Source organism: Crocodylus siamensis, chromosome 2 (genome assembly GCF_052110815.1).
Source record: "Crocodylus siamensis isolate JL-2025a chromosome 2, ASM5211081v1, whole genome shotgun sequence".
NCBI classification, from domain to species: Eukaryota; Metazoa; Chordata; order Crocodylia; family Crocodylidae; genus Crocodylus; species Crocodylus siamensis.
In genome coordinates, this window is record NC_143396.1 from 194,122,763 (window position 1) to 194,139,650 (window position 16,888).

At 40.2% G+C, this 16,888-nt stretch overlaps 1 protein-coding gene across 11 annotated transcripts in view; it reads left to right on the forward strand.

The window, feature by feature from the left end:
* The window catches only part of TEAD1 (TEA domain transcription factor 1), a 240,945-nt gene that overhangs the window by 174,641 nt on the left and 49,416 nt on the right, over positions 1-16,888 (forward strand). For 10 of the 11 annotated variants that reach the window (XM_090032721.1, XM_090032718.1, XM_090032719.1 and 7 more), the window contains 4 exons: positions 7,655-7,789; positions 7,979-8,025; positions 9,385-9,446; positions 11,890-12,014. In XM_090032721.1, coding sequence (XP_089888847.1) covers positions 7,655-7,789; positions 7,979-8,025; positions 9,385-9,446; positions 11,890-12,014 — 369 coding nt within the window. Of the gene's footprint in view, positions 1-435; positions 6,508-7,654; positions 7,790-7,978; positions 8,026-9,384; positions 9,447-11,889; positions 12,015-16,888 lie in introns of those variants that run through there. The other variant, XM_090032727.1, reaches the window with a different exon arrangement.

Here is a 16,888-nt window from a genome sequence, read left to right on the forward strand (position 1 = left end):
TGGTGTTTCTAGGGGTATTTGGGACTGAACCAGCACTGGAGCATGCAGGACTTCAGGCTGGTGGTGCTTTATGGTAGATGTACTACCCTAGCCCTTAGTCCAGTTATTCTCAACCTTTGAAGGGTACTGCAGGAAGTGTGAGGAGATGAGCACAAGCTTGGCCACTCCCTACCATCACTGCCCTGGCCCTCTGCAAGGACATAAGCACTGTAGTAAATAATTCAGCTTTTGAAATGGGGTAACATTCAATTCACAGAAGTTATGGAGGGATGCCTTGAGTCTAATGAGGAGTACCTTGAATCTAAAAAGCCTGCAAATCACTGCTGTAATCCATCTCTTGGCCAGTAATTTTTGACGTGCCTAACTCTTATGTTGGACTGTAGGGCTGCCTATACAGGTGTTTTGGGGGGGGGGGGGGGCGGGGGGTGTTTTCATTAGAGCGGTTCCCGGGCAGCCACTCTAGTTAAAATGCCTCAGCATGACATATATTAAGTTTTTACATGTTTAAAAATGGCCACAGGATGCAGTATCTAAACCTCATTCGACAAGAGCCCTGTGGTTATTTTTAAATTCAGGAAGGTTTAATACACGTGATGCTGTATTTTAATTGGAGCACAGCTCCAACATGTTCTAATTAGAATGCCAACAAGCATGTGCATAGGCAGCCAAGGGGTCTGACTATTTATCCCAGCAAGACATGGGTCTTTTGCCTTGTTCCTGGTCTTACAGTAAACAACTTTGGATCTGAAGGTACCTTGTAGGTTTAATTTAAACCGGAAGATCATTCTACCTACCCTTTATCTAAACCAAGCTAATGATAAGGAGAATATTTGGCACTCTTGCTAAGGAATTTAAGGCATCTGATCTTACGATTATCCTCTGCCAGGATCTCAGCTATCATTGCCCTAGGAAATGGGTGGTATAATGTTGAAGCTCACCTAACTTATGATACTTCTTACCTCCTCACTGTAAAGTCTGTTTGACAGGGCCAGTGTGCCTTTAATGTATGCCAACAGCTGCTCCAAATTGCTGGAATTTAGCTTACAAGGAGCAGAAGTTTTATCTGTTAATATTAACACTGCATCTCCGAGACACCAATCTAGAATGACTCACAGATCTATTGCCAGTAAGGTTTGACATTCTAGTTCCTTGTAGGCCAGGAGATCAGATAATGTAGTTTTAGGGGCCTGATCTTCCCTTCACTCAAAGAGTGATGGAAATTTTGTCTGGAAACGGAGCGCAGGAGAAAATTCTTTGGGCATCTACACACGTGCAGTGGGGTGGGGAATGCTTTAATCAGAGCGGCTCTCACATGGGTTGCAGCCTTTTCTCTCAGAGTCGCACTAATTAAAGCACCCATAGTGTCATGTGTATTCAGTGTCCTGCACCTCAAAATGGCAGTGGGGGCATTTTAATAAAGTTCATTCGATGAGCTAAAATGTTAAATTACCCTGCTGCCATTTTGAAATAGAGGATGCTGAATACACATGGTGCCAAGGCTGCTGGAGGACACTAATTAGCATGCTCCAGCAGACTCTATTAATTGAGTCTGCTCCAACACATGGTAATTAGCACGGGTCAGAGCAGCAGTCCATCATGTGTATAGGTGCCCTTTGTGACAGAACTTATAAGGGAGTTGTTTTTGAAGACAGGTACTCTTACTCAGGTGGGAAAGGCTGCAACCCATTGTTCTGAAGACCAAGAAACAACTGTATCAGGGAAAAAATTCTGCTTTGCTTTCTCCACATTGGTAGTGGAGCCAAATCCTTGTATCTGCTATTGAAGTCAATAGGAGTTTTGCTTAAATAAAGAAAGAGACTGCATAATTTGAGTAAGAGTCTCTTTGACTTTGATTTCAGGTATTCTTTCATAGTATAAGATTAATTAAAGAGCAAAAAGAAGCATTAAAATGCCTACAGTTCATACACATTACATGTTTTAAAATCCATTATTCTACATTCTACATTGAAAGATAAAAAAGAAAATATTGTTTTCAATCATAGAATGCTAAAGATAGCTCTATAATTTTTAAATGAACAATGATAAAAGCCTTGAAAAATTCCCTTTGATCTGAATGGAGTCTTCAGCATTTTGAAATACAATAAGATGGATTAATTGCTACTCATTAGGCAGCAAGTTGGGACAGCTTTGAATGCGCATTCTCTTCTTGGCATTAGCTATTGCCTGGCTGAAATAGCCAGCTTTTGTATTTACTACTGTCTTCTCTAATAATAAGCAAATTGGAGATGGGGGCTAGAAACATTCAAGTGCTCTCTATCTTTTGTCCAGAACAATTGTATATTTTCATGATTTGTTTATCTTTTTTGAGCTGCAGCTAATAATTGCAAAGGTTATTTGAATCAATACAATATATGAGCAGAAATAACATCTGCAAAATTGCTTATTAGGAAACTATTTTATGTTAGTGTTACTGTAATATCCATTTTGTGAGCAAATTGTTGTTTCTTCTGTATCACATTATATTTTTCTCCTACAAGAAAAGGTTTGTCTTAGAAATAATTGTGTAGGTTTTAGGGTTTCTTGAATTTGTATGTTCCTCTGTTGTGCTTAATTTTCTTATGCTTAGATATTATTCAAAATCTATATGGACAACATGGTATTGATAGTCCTGTTTATCATTCTAGGATAACAGATTTTTTTTGTGGTAGAACTAGTTTATACTGATTAATTGAATTATTCTATTGTTTATGTTGGAATGAAAAAGGTCAAGCAAGAATCCTAATGTGCCTGTCATGTAAAACTCTTCTTTCACCCTAAGTGGGGATCTTTTCGCATTTTAAAAATTGTAATTTTATGATCTGGGGAAATTGTTCTCAGCTAATGTGACACTATATTTATACCAAAATGAATGCATTTAAAAACCCAAGGGTCTGATTCATTAAAAGGTGTACTTTCCTTCTATACTAGATTCTTACATCTTGCCCGTTACACACACATGCGCACACACAGATTTAACAAGTAAAGTCTGCTAAATACCATGAGTCAGATTCTGATTGTGTTTACACTGTTGAAAATCTAGTGACTTTAGCATAATTATCCCAGGTTGTCATCTGAAAAGCCAGCCCAATGCTCCTATATATATATATATATATATATATATATATATATATATATCTCCAACTATCAGAATTCTGTAATGGGAGAGAGAGATTGATTTAAAAGTGACATCTGCAATCTATGATTTACCAGGGTGTCATTCTTTGGCAGCAGCAATCCCATCAGAGTTCATAAATTAAGTAAGGTTAGGCCAGGTCAGTTCTGGATGGGACACATTTAAAGAATACCTTAAGCTGCTGCAGGAAGTAATGGTGTTGATGCAGCTGGAGACACTCTTCCCTCTGAGGCTTTAACGTATGCCGTTATATAGTTGAGTAACTTCATGGATTTTAGGGGCCTTATTTCAGATTTATATAGCAGTATGCAGAAGCAGGCACCCTGTCTCAGGCAAGTTATAAAATTACATTCCTAACCACTTGAGGCCATTGAAGACCCCATAGCATTCTCTTTCAAAGCAGGGGTGCTACCTATTTGTCCCGGCCAAATTCCAGCTCAGGTAATTATTGTAAGCTGCCTGCATAAATTCCCCCTGCAGTTTTAATTGGATAAAGCTGTCTTCACTTTCTATCTTGTGTAATGTTGCTGTGGTATTATTAATCATTTACTGTGCTTTCCCCTAGGCAGATAAAGTGCTCCCTTTCTACTTATTTTGCAAGTTAGGTCTGGCTGTATACTCTGTGTTGAGTTTGTTTTTTTTGAGGGGGAAATAAGCAATGTTAGATAAGGACAGCATGTCATACCCTTATTTAAATAAAAATAAATCTCAAAATGAGATTTTCTTTGAATCTTTGGAAGATTAGTGTCTTAGGCCTAAATGAACAGGTATAGGTCAGTTGCTGCTCTCACTGACTTCTACTGGAGGAAAGAATACTCAGCATCATTTTAAATCATGGCCTCTTGTCTACTTGTATTTGATTCTGAAATGAGAAAGTAGTGTAAGAAGGCGTTATTTAACTATGAAAAAGCTGCCTTTCTCATAATCTTAACAAACTGTGCAGGGCCAAAGACAAGGCCAAAGTCTAGAATAGCACTAACTCCCAAAATGGCTGAATTCTATTTAATTTTTATATTGGTAGAATTCTTAAATCTAATTAAACCAACTAAAAATAGGACAATAGAGACTTTCAACAGTCTGTGAGACTCTCGCTCTACTCCAGTGGTTCTCAACCTTGTTAGACTTGTGACACTCCTGGGTAGCACTGAGGAATCCCTTGGAAAATACCAACTCTCGGTTTTCACTCTTTTTTGACTACAGAAAAATAGTTTTTGCTGCTGCAAAGAGCTCAGAAAGACCCCAACTATGGATTTCTATTTGAAATTCCTGGGTTCATCTTGTGAAACATGTTTGCAAACCTAATAGTGCTAACATTGCATGATACTCCACAACACCCTTGAAAAAATTTTAAGACACCCCAGGTGCCATAGCACCCTGGTTGAGAATTACTGCTCTACTCCTGGGACTGTTTTCTTGCCATCTCATCAGTTCTGACCTTTATCATCTGTCAACCTGACTAAAAATGTACCTATTCAAAGTGTTTAAAATTAATTGCCACTGCAAAAATGCAAATAGTTTAGCAGCACAGAGCAGCAACAAATAATCTTAATTATTTGGAGACTTCATGCCATAATGAGATTTTTTTTTTAAATAATTTCTTCTTTTGGGGCTTCTAAAATAATTTAAATATGCTCTCCATTGTATATTCACTACAACTGCTCCAGTAATTCATTAATGCAATAGTCATATCACTAATAAAGCATAGCGGCCTTCCAACCAACTACAGATGTTATTTTGGCACTTGCTCATATGTAGAGCAAACTTGTATATGAAAATGAAAATCTCTCAAAGCTTGTTTTTTTGGGTTTTTTAATTAATTATTGTTTGTTTGTGAGAGTTCAATTCACTGTGGCATGAGTAATGGTCAGAAATGCATTTCTATCCCAAGCCATGCATTTAAATATTTACCTCCATTATGTATAACAAAGACATGGCAGGATCAGAGCAGTGTAGGTTTGGGAAAGTTAGAAGGACCGAGCACTTGGCTTTACATCAGTGGTTGTCAACATTTTTGGACTCAAGGCATCCATCGTTAGACCTGAGGCATCCTTCTGAAAATGCCAGCTCTTTAGTTTTCACTCTTTTTTTGAAAACTAATAGTGCAGTTGTTTTGTTACAAAGAACTCACAAAGACTGCAACAGATCAGACTGTTATTAACACTATAGATCTGCATTTGCAATCTCTGGGTTTATCTTGTGAATCACGTTTACATACCTAATCATACTAACTTTGAGAGGATCTCGAAGCCACCCATGGTGCCGCAGCACCTTGGTTGAGAAGCACTGTTTTCCATGATGGCACTGGATTTATTTTATATACAAAAGAAGAAGCTGTGCAGGAAACTGCTGGCAATTAGACAAGAAACACAGTAGGAGTTTCTGGTGACGACATGATAATCACAAGAGCAGAGTTCATTTAGTTCAGGAGGTTACTAGGATCAAGAAGTTTGTGTATATGTTGTGTTACTTGGCTCACATACTTCACATACAAGATAATGCTCTCTTCTGCATGTTTGCTTTTGCAAAGATTCAGCCAACTGTACATGAGATTTAAAGTGTTGACTTCTTCAAACCTGATTTTAGGGATGTGCCTAAGTAAGGACCGGTGGATGGGACTCCATATGGGCCTACAGTCTTTAAGTCAGAAATTAAGGAAACCACAGATATTGCTTGAGGGCCATATTCTTACTTTTACATGAGTTTTCATTTACAGAGTTTCTTTCTCACTGTGTGGAACAGTTAAAGAGATTGGCCCCTTAAACCAGAAGATTTCTTGAAAGCTACATATATCTTAAGGAACAGACTCCTTGTGCCCCCTTTATAGGAGACCTGCTGTCCATTTATCCCTAACTGTGGCTTTTGCAGAAGCTGTGTTGCACACTCACTGTTCCCTAAATTGGACTAGCAGGAGTAGGTACAGATGGGTCTGCAGGTGTTAATATTGCCTCTAAAAGCACTAACACCTTCTCAGATTTCAGCCTTTAAACCTGAAGGGCGCAGAGTTACTGAGAACAATTACTCCCCTGCTCCACCTGCTGCCCTAATAAACCAACAGAGGACCAAATATGTAAAGCTTTATCCAACGGAGGAGCTTCCTCAGGGTGCCACAGAGCTCAGGGAAATGTACTTCAGGACTGATACCCTTCAGCTAGGATCTGCTGTTCTTGAGAGTGAGGGAGGATATTTTTATTATTAGTTTTAATGAATCAGTCCCTTGGTGCAAATGATGTACTTGCTTATGCCTAAGATTTAAGATTGAGCAAAATGTTCTTCCTTTTTCTCTTCTTACACTATAGAGTATTTTACTAAAAACCTGCTATTGTGCACAAACGTTTTAACAAACTGTTTGTTGTTGTATCCAGGTAACAAGCATGGTAAGTATTTTAACTAAACCAGGTATTATGTACTTCAGCTGTGCTTGGCAGAATTTTTGGCTAGCTTTTACTGTACTTTCAGCCTGCGCTGTTTCTAAAGGAGCTATTCCAAGGAAGAAACTGCTCACCTATCGTACTACTACTACCTATAAGCTTGAGAAGGAACGTATATGCAAATTCATCTACCATAAATAAAAGCATGCATCCCTTGCCAGCATGCTTGCTACTTGGCTTGGGAATATGAAGTTGCCTAATACTGCTTGTGTTCCTTCAGTGTAAGCCACATACCTAAACATTAGCACTTGAATTAGTACAGCATTTCTAAATGAATAGCCCTACTGTGGCCATACAGTAACAGTTTATGCTTACCTATTGTGTTGTGCCCTAAAATATCTATTTTCCTAACTCTGCTGGGATAGAGACCATCTTCTTGTTCTGTATTTGTACACAATGAGGTCCTGAGTTGGGATCAGAGCATTCAAATGCTATAGTAACACAGGGTTTTTTTTAAAAGCTGTAGCTCTATGATTTAAAAGTAACAAGGAGAATTGTAAATAGAAATCTCAAATTAGAAACCACAGAATATTTTTCCTTATTTTTATGATAAATTGGAGGAAAAAAATGGAGAAAAGAATTTGAAATACCTACAAAGAAAAATAAAGCAGTATTCACAAGTTCCTGTATTTCTGTGTTTTCCTTTAAAAGTTTTCCATTCTAAAGGCAAACTTCTCTAATAATCAAAGCTAAACTTTGCTAGACCTCAATCCTGCAAACAGAGCCACGCAGGCAGACCCCCACTGAATTCAAAGATATATTAAATCAGTGGAGTTTTGCGTGGACAAAAATATATACATACCTGCATGGGTATAAGTGCAAGGTTGGAGCCACAATGTACTCTCCCAGAGCTCCGTGCATGTCAAGCAGATTGCAAGAGTTCATCCCTACTGTGCCTGTCTGACAGGAGAATTTTTGCTTTGAGATAGTTTGGGTGTAATTAGCTTTCATGCTATATTTTTCTGCATGGTTTGCTATTTTTGCATTTTCTGTGTGGCTTTTTAAGTGTTAGTTATGTGCTTGTAGCTGCACTTATGTAACACGATTTGTCGTGTCAAATGGTTTAAGACTCCATGTAATTGTCATGTTCAAGGATCAGACTGCAAAGGACAAAGCACTCCAACACATGGCAGCAATGTCATCAGCTCAGATAGTATCAGCTACTGCTATTCACAACAAGTTGGGCCTGCCAGGAATTCCCCGTCCTACATTTCCTGGTGCACCTGGGGTAAGTTGTTAATCAGCTCCAATAAAAGTATTTCTAACAGTGATCAGTAGGAAATGAAGGCTAGATCAGTGGATTGGTGTGTAAATTGTATTTTTGTCTGCTTTTGCAAAGCAAATATTTTTATCTACAATAGGTAATAGTATTCTACAAAGAAAACAATAGCAACTTTTTTTTTTATTTCACCTCTAGTTTTGGCCAGGAATGATACAAACAGGGCAGCCTGGATCCTCGCAAGAGTAAGTCTGCAGATTATGGATGTTCTTCTCTGTATGGGAGTCACTGGGATTCACTGACAAAAGATACTAAGGAAAATATTTTGACTTTTAAAAAGTCGGATAATTGCATGTGAAGGAATACCCTTTATAGTTACACTAACTTCTGTTAAACTTTCAAGGGGCAGAAACTAGACACCAGCTGTGGACAAGCCCTTTCTTTTAACCAGTACCATAGCAAGAAAGTTTCGTGCCTAGGGCAAATCCTGCAGTGGCAGCCAAACCTCACCCTGCGCACAGATCTGGGGGGCACACACCCCTCTGCCAGTGCTTGCCCAGGGGTGCATGCAGTGGCAGGTGCCACCCTTCCTCCATGCCCATGCACCCCCAAATGAGCTGCTCGCAGCTCTGTCCCATGCCCCACCCCAGCTGGGCAGCACCTATTAGCACCCCTTTGCTTCAGCACCTGGGGCAGTTGCCCTGCTTGCCCCCTTATTATGGTACTGCTTTTAACCCCTTGTAGAATTGTACATAGTAGGGGCTATATGTATACGTATGTATGTATTTATGTATGTATATGTATGTGTTTGTGTGTGTGTGTGTAATAATATATGTTATGTTATATTATAATAACATTATATACATCTACCTAACTACCTACCTATAAAGTATATATGTATATTTCCACCGCAGATCTTTCCATTCCCATTTTAACACGTAAGGCATGTGGGAGGAAAAGCCATTCTAAAACTCCCATTTTACTTTAGGGCAGGAGACGACCACTTCAGGTGCCTCCACTGCATGAAGGGCCTGCAGTAGGGTTTGCAGCTGTGTAACACCTTGGTGCCAATAATTTTGTCCTGGGACCTTTATACCTGGATTGTCTTCCTCCCCCCTGCCCTGCAGGAAAGTAGAAGTACCTCTGGATCACCTTTTCCATGCTTTCTTTATGGCTTTATCCAAGGTCCATTGATGCCAGTAGAAGTGTTTCCATGCAGTATGCTCTGGAATCGTAGGAGGTCACAGTAGCTGCTTCCTGACATCTAGTCTGACCCCTTACGTAACAGGCCATAGAATGTCATACAGTAATTCGGTGCTACATAAGTGAATATTGTCAAGCTCAATAACTTGTGAATTAGACTCTTTGTTTTAAAATATTGGCTGTTACTCTAGAGACTGCTTCCTCTCTAGATAATCCATTTATTGCCCATCTTTTAAACACACACTTAGGAAAGAGATGGATGCTTTAGAAAAGCGTACCAACAATACTTTTGCTTATACTTTGTGACTCTAGCTGAATAATATGGGAATTGCATTTTATGTGATTATATTTTTTTTTCTTTCTCCTTTCCCTTTCCTCCCTCTTTTCCTTGTTTATTTCAGTGTAAAGCCATTCGTTCAGCAGGCCTATCCTATACAGCCATCAGTCACAGCTCCTATATCAGGTAACTTTCCATTTTATGGTCTCCTCTAAGTAGTGCTGAAGTGCATAGGGAAAAGTAATGGATGTGTTTCATTAATTCTTGTGCCGCACAAAGCCCACTATTTGGGATCTAGACTCTCCCGTGTTTTGACCAGACACTAATGTACTAGCAGTTGATTCACTATGAAGAAAATTCACTGTTTGGGAAGCAGAGACTTTTCCTTTAACCAATCACCAGAATATGTGCCAGTATTTTCTATGGTGCTAAATCATAGTTCTTGATTGAACTTCAGCTTATGGCAACAAAACGACCTGTAAAGAACATAATAGGTAATGGGATGCAGATGAGAATTTAAAGTTTCAACCATGCTTCTTTCACTTGTGAAAATATGTCTCTCTATTTCAGGGCAGGAATAAAATTTTTCCAAAGCCACATGTGCTCAGTTTCAAAGGTGTAATCCATATACCCCACATATACTTGATTGCCATCTGCTTCCTGAGCATCTGTCTATTCAGAACTGGCAAGCAATCCTTTGGCTGCTGGAAGCCTCGTTTTCCTCTACCGTCTCTTGCCATGGTTTCCCACTGCTAGTTACACTCAGTGTCATTTCTGAAGAAATAGGATTATAGGGAAGTAGGGCTAGAAGGGATCTTGCAATGTCATCTCATCAGGCCCCCTGCTCAAGGCAGGATTATCTCTGACTAAACCATTCCAGCCAAGTGTCTGTCTAACCTGCTTTTGAAAACTTTCAAGAATGGATTTTCCCAGTTTTGCTAGGTGACCTATTCCAACGCTTGCCTACCAAATGATGCTCAGTAATGTACCCTCACCACATTTTCTTATTCTACCTGTTTCTCACCTCTGTCTGCTGTTCTGGTATTATAACTTCCTATTTTGTATATTTGAAAGATGGGAGCCATTTTTTCAAGTAAAAACTTGCAAGTCTTCTTAACTTATAAAATATTGCATTCAAAACCAGAAATTTTGCACATTTTCAGGGTTTCTTCTTCCAGATTTCCTTTCTAGAAATCCATTTATTGACACTGCATACATTCATCAACTTAATGGTTTTTACTGTAATCCTCACTCGCAGTTAAACAATTCCAGTCTTGAATCTTGTACTTCATTTCCCCTCCCTTCCCACCCCAACTTCTTTTTTAGTGTATAAAAAAGCTTCCTAAATCTCCACTGTCCAAGTTTTGAGGTACAGAATAACAACACCAGATGCCTATTCCAGGAAGAAGGACCATGTTTTCTAGTCCTCTTTTAATTTCACTGATTTGCTGACCAATTCTGAACTCAGAATTTTCTCCTAGATTTACAAATCTGAGGATCCTACATCCTGACATGCCTAATTCCACATATGTCCTCTGATCATTTGCTCCATTCATCTTCCTTCTCTGACTTTCCAGTGGTAGGACCAAGAGGGCACAGTTACTCTTTCATTTGTGATGAGTCAGTTTTATTGGTGGACAGTGTGTCCTTTTTTTGGTCAAATCGCTTCCCTTATATTCTCACCGTAAAGAGAAAGGAAGTATTTTAGGTTACGATTCAACTCCACACATGACTTATTTGTATTGTGGTAGTGCTTGAAAGCTCTAGATGAGGTCAAGACCCCATTTTGCTAGGCTCTGTAAAAACACGTAGTACAAACACATGGTTTTTCTGCCTTGAAAATCTTATACTCTAAATAAATAAGAGCAACAGAGAGTGGGAGGAGAAAGAAAGATAGAAGTGATATTGCCTGTGAGCACATAGAAGGCCGAGGGCTAAGTGAACCAGCTCCTGATCTCCTGACTCCCATGGCAGTATTCTATCAGACCGTGCTGCCTTGTGGCAAGGAAGGTTAGTTAGTAGCCAGCAAAAGGGCAGAAATCAGTTAGGATTTAAAGAAATATTCTGCAGTGTCTTTCTAACTCAAGAAATTGCAAAAGCTATAGTTTAGTTTAGAGTCTTTAACGTACAGCTACATTGCCACTTTTCCAGATTGTAACCTAGATCTCTTCGTGGTATCTACCTTTAACAAATAGCAGGCCCAAGCAGAGTTAGAACATACAAAATCCTATCTGAATTTGTGAGAGGTGTGTGGCAGCATCAGGGTATATTTAATCTAGGACAGGGGTGTCAAACATCCATCCTGCAGGGCTCCTAGAGGAGGCAGGGTGAGCAGGGGCTGGGCCTGGCATGCAGTTCAGGGGTACAGATCACTGTTATGGACACTTGGTGGCAGGTTGAGCACTGACTGCATTAACCCCTACACAGCTCCTTGACACCACTCGTTCAGCCATCTCTGCTCAAACTGCCACCAGAGATGGGTCCAAATCTGTCCTGTGAGGAGCTTTTTAGTTTGGATCTGACCCAGGGGGCCACACAAGTTTGACATGCCTGATTTAGGAAATGGAGACTGAGATATTGCACAATATGTTCCTTTAAAAAAAAAAAAAAGGATCCTTTATATTTTCAGGATTTGAGCCTGCTTCAGCTCCAGCTCCTTCAGTTCCCGCTTGGCAGGGCCGATCAATTGGTACAACCAAGCTCAGACTGGTGGAATTCTCAGCTTTTCTTGAACAGCAGAGAGACCCAGAATCAGTAAGTGTTGTCCTAACTCTCTGCACTTTTCAGTTGATTCTCCCCATTTCTAGTCCCTTCCTACATGCTTTCCACAATTGGCACTGATGTAGCTGCAAATGTATTTCTTAAGTTTTTTGTGTTCAGCATTGATCGGTGTGAAATAATATGGCTCTTAGTACAACACAGCATTTTCTCTTTCCTACCATTTTTTTATAAAAGTTATTGCTTCTATAACTGTAGAAGCTCATGCTAGAAAAATCAGGGCCTGTCACATTTGCCACTTCTGGAAGCTGAGGAAGTTTCACTGCACAACTGTGCCAAACTACCTCATTGATACAGTTTACCAATTGTACTAAGCTTCTCTGATTTGGGAGGGCTTTATTCAGCAGAATACTTAAAGGTGGTTAAGGGGTTTTCCTTGAACAGAAAGATTTAAGGACCTGCTTAAAAATTGGGTACATTCATAGGTGCTTTGTTAAACCATGGTCTTTGTGGTATGATCACAGTTTCTCTGGGTGCCAAGAAGAGAGAGTAATTACCCATGTTATACTCCAGGAGACTCTAAATAAAATGTATCACCCCACTGAATCTCATAGTTTAATATGCCTTTTTAAAGTGTCATTTACAGAAGAAGCTATTGAATCAAACTGTGTATCAATATTAGGTCATTTTACTCTTATTACAATACAGAATTTCTATTTCCTCCTTAATTCAGTTTTAAGGTGGTTTTAAGTTTTGCCTCTGAGCACTGTGGGTTGATATTTTGCAAAAGATGAGTTCTCTAAATGTCCAAAGATGGTGCATGTTTTAACTCGAATTTCTCTTGAGGCCAAATTCGGTCAAAAAAGTTGGATTTTGCACTGCAGTATTGCAGACCGTTAGTGGATCTGGACACAATATTTTTTTCTATTTCCTCTAATCCTCACTGAGCTGCTTTTTTGACACTCACCAATGTGTTGTTGCTATGAATGTTTGTTAGCAGTCTAACTGCTTCTACTACATATCACAAATCATCAGAAATCAAAAGAGCTCATTTCAGTTTCCTGTAGAAGAAACATTGCAGAACCAAGAATTTTTATTGAGATGATTTCTGAAAAGCAGACTGTCTTATAAGCATGCGGTATAGGTGGTCCTTTTTTCAAATTGCTGGTAAAATACAGTAGTATGGAATAGAGTAAAGCTGTCACATACTGTTTTATAATTCTGTACGAGAAACTGTAGAATTTATGAGCTATGGCCAGGGGATGTTATCTAGGGAGTGTTTACCCTGCATAATGGGGATCAGAGACATAGCACAGAACAGAAGAATCCTTGCTACAAAGGAGTCTGAGAGAAATGCTATAGTGAAAATGCAATATAGCTCAACAATTCAGATATGAATGTATGTGGCAGAATGTTATGTTGTTCAGTGCCATATATAGTTACGTTGAATTAACCTTAGGTGTGTGTCAAAAGTTTGGCCCAAATCTGCGGTCACTTAGACCTGTCAATATCAGGAATAAATCTATTTTTTTCTCTTTCTATGTTGTATCAATTCCATATTTTATAAATACTTATTTTCAAATTCTTCATTTAACACAGAGGATTTAAGACTATGCTCTTGGGGGTTATACTGTGATCCTTTTCACTCTGGTGTAAAGTAGAAATGACTCCTTTGAACTCAGTTGGTGCATCTACACTTTGCTGAAGAGCTGACTGATTAGTTCCACAATAAAATTTCACCATCTACACATGTGCCCCTATTAGAGGGCAGTAAATTAATTAACTCCACTGTAAGGTAATACTGTCCAGGACAAATAGTATCCTATAGCAGAGTAGTTATGCCTGCTGAAATGCACTGGGGCTGGCTGGAGTATGAGGATGCTATACTGCGGGAACTGCCTGCCAGCCAACCCCGCACTGTAGCACCTTGTGCCCCAGCCAGCCCCTCTGCAGCATGTTGAGCTAGGGCAGAGCAGCCCTGGTCTGGCAGGCTGACCCCCTCTTCCCTCCCCGGCTGCCCCACCCTAGCTTAATGTTCTGCTGTCCCGGGAGCAGGTGTAAACACTGTGCGTGGGAGCAATAAACTGGTGTGAATTGCACCAGAGTTTATTGCTACGTGCTGATTTCATGTGTAGATTCACCCAGTGGGATTACTCCCAGAAGATATTTACATTAGACATTTTTTTTTTTTTTTTTTTTTTGTAATGTATAAAACTGTATTTTTCTGTAGGGTTCCATTTTGTGCTCTGAACACCGATCTCATTGCCCATAAATATCCCTTCCTTGAGACCCTGGGAAAAGTCCTGAGCAACATGCACAAAAGAGTCACAAATCCATGCTCTGGAATAACAGTGGTGGGGGAAGTGCCCAAGTTATGGATTGTTTCAGAATTAGCTGCCAGCAACTTCCTGTCATTTATATTGCAAGGGACGCAGCTCATATGCTAGCCAGAAATACAACCAGCTCTTCCCCTGCCTTCTTCAACCTACCAGCTCTGTCTCAGTTGCATCTAACTTCAGCCATAGTCAGAAATCTCCTCTGAGCCCCAAGTCCATCTAAATGCTAGCTAATTCTTTCCCGTGACCTGGCTGGTTCAGATGCGATGAAAACACAAAGAGGATTGTTATAAGTATTCTGAATGCAAGGCAACTTGTCTTTTCATTTAGCTTTCTACATATGAAGGAATCCATATGACCTGAGGGCTGTACCAGCCCTACTTTTCCATAATTCTAATATAGATCCCTATTCCACACTGTAGGAGCAGATTCTTGGGGCAGAGAAAGTTGTTCACAGTTGTCCCTTGGGCTTTTAGAAAGCTAGTAAAGACTTTTCAGAGCTACTTTTTTCTAGTCAAAAACATAGAATCAACAATATCTAGAATCCACATGGTCAGTGGAGTTAGTAGGAGGCCACTCTATCTGCAGCAGTGAAGGATAGTGTGGGTGGCCTGTCAGAGCAACCTTTTCTCTGGGATAGATAAAAGCTCATTGTTTTCCTCCAGTCTCTGAGGGAAGACCAGCAAACCAGGTCCATTACCCTATGAGGACGGGTGCCCCCCAACCACAAATTGAAGGAGATGGTCTGCCATCTACACAGCAGGCCATCTGAAGGAGATGTGGTCTGTATTTCTCTAAGCCAGCGATTCCCAAACTGTGGGTTGTGACCCTAAATGGGGTTGCAACATCAGCGGATGCAGCTCAGATGCACGGATGGGACCTGGCATGGCTCTCTCTCCCATGCCAGGCCGTGCCTGCTGGGCTGCGGAGGCCCAGGGGAAAGGGTAGCAGGGTGAGGATTCCCAAGCCTGCAGCAGATATCCTGCATCCTTCTCCCCCTTCACAGGCTCCACTCCAGCCGTGCCGCCCACGGGGGAGGGAACAGGGCAGGGAGCCAGGCTTCCAGCTCTGGCCTCAGCAACTGCTGCTTCCTGCAGTCAGCTGGAGCTGTGGGTCAGCAGTGCAGGGCACCTGGGGGGTGGGAGGCAGCGAGTGGGATGTTGAGGGGCCATGATGTGAAAAGGGGGTCATAAATAGGGTCACGCTAAGGAAAAGTTTGGGAAGCACTGCTCTAAGCTATGACTTCTCAACCCAGTTGTTTTATGTTTCTGTAAATATTCATCCAGGTTCTCAGGAAAGCGCACTTCCTTTATGTTCCCAACACAGAATTTAACACTGAAATCTTTCTATTTACCCTATAGTTATGTGAGACCTTTCAAGCCCTCAGCTTATTCACTGATCACCATGTATATTAGTGATTTATGAGCTCTTGCACACACAAAATACTGTGCAGGAATAGATGATGTTGCACGCATGTACCTTCAGGTTATGGGGAAAATAGCATGTTGTAATGTAACTGCAAAGAGCTGTATGGTGCGTAGGTAGGGAGTTAAAACAGAGATGCCTTAATTTTCCTACCTTCCCAGTCCAACAGCCAAAATCACCACAAAGGCTGTTGTATACCACCTTGACACTATCATCTCACTGTTTTAAACATGTAATTATAATTGGCCATAACAGGTATATATCAAAGTTTGGAAAACCTGTTTATACAGCATCTGCATATCTGTAATATCATATGGCTGTAAAAAGTGAACAACAGAGCAGTTCAGTGATTTAAGGTTTACATCTTCCCTGTGAGGAATGGCACAGCTTTAACCAAAGATATCTTTGCCAGATGATATGTGATCTCCAGTCACATAACTAGTATTAATAATGTGAACCAATGGAGTGAAATGAATAGATTTGAAACATAATTGAGTACAAATGGGTAAATGGTGCTGCTTTGGCAACTGTGGGTATCAGAAGTCAGGTTCTAAGTATCATCACACACAGCTCAGCATGCAGTGCATTGCATTCATATAGTACATGCAATACAAGGCTCAGGAGAGACCTCTGAGTGCTCATTTTCCAGGCAGGTGCAGACTCTGGGGAATGTAAAACATGCACACTTGCATTGCAGTGGAAAGTTAGAGGACTGAATAGAAAGATGGTGGGCAGGAAGCCTGGGTAAATTACAGTACAGCTCTCTCTGCCATAGTTTATTTGCAGCTAGAGTTCCTGCCATACGGGGCTGAGAACCTGACAAGCATTTTCTATTGATGAGAAGTGTGCTTTGAGGATGTTTCATGTTTTTAACACCTTGAACTTGTATACTAGGAAACTCTTGGGTTTTTTTTTAAGTTACTCCAATATTTTTTCATTACATAATGAAGGCAAGGAAAAGTAGTACTCTGCAAATTTCCTTGTGTTGCTAATACCCAACACAGACTTTAACCTTTATTTCCTGAATGTTCAAGTAATCTGTGTGTGGAAAAGGGAAAGGGACAGTTGGAAAGCAAGTGATTAGCAGCAGAAGGACAAACAGCTGTGCAGTAGAGCAATGGAGACAGATGGAAAGGACTGGAAACAGAA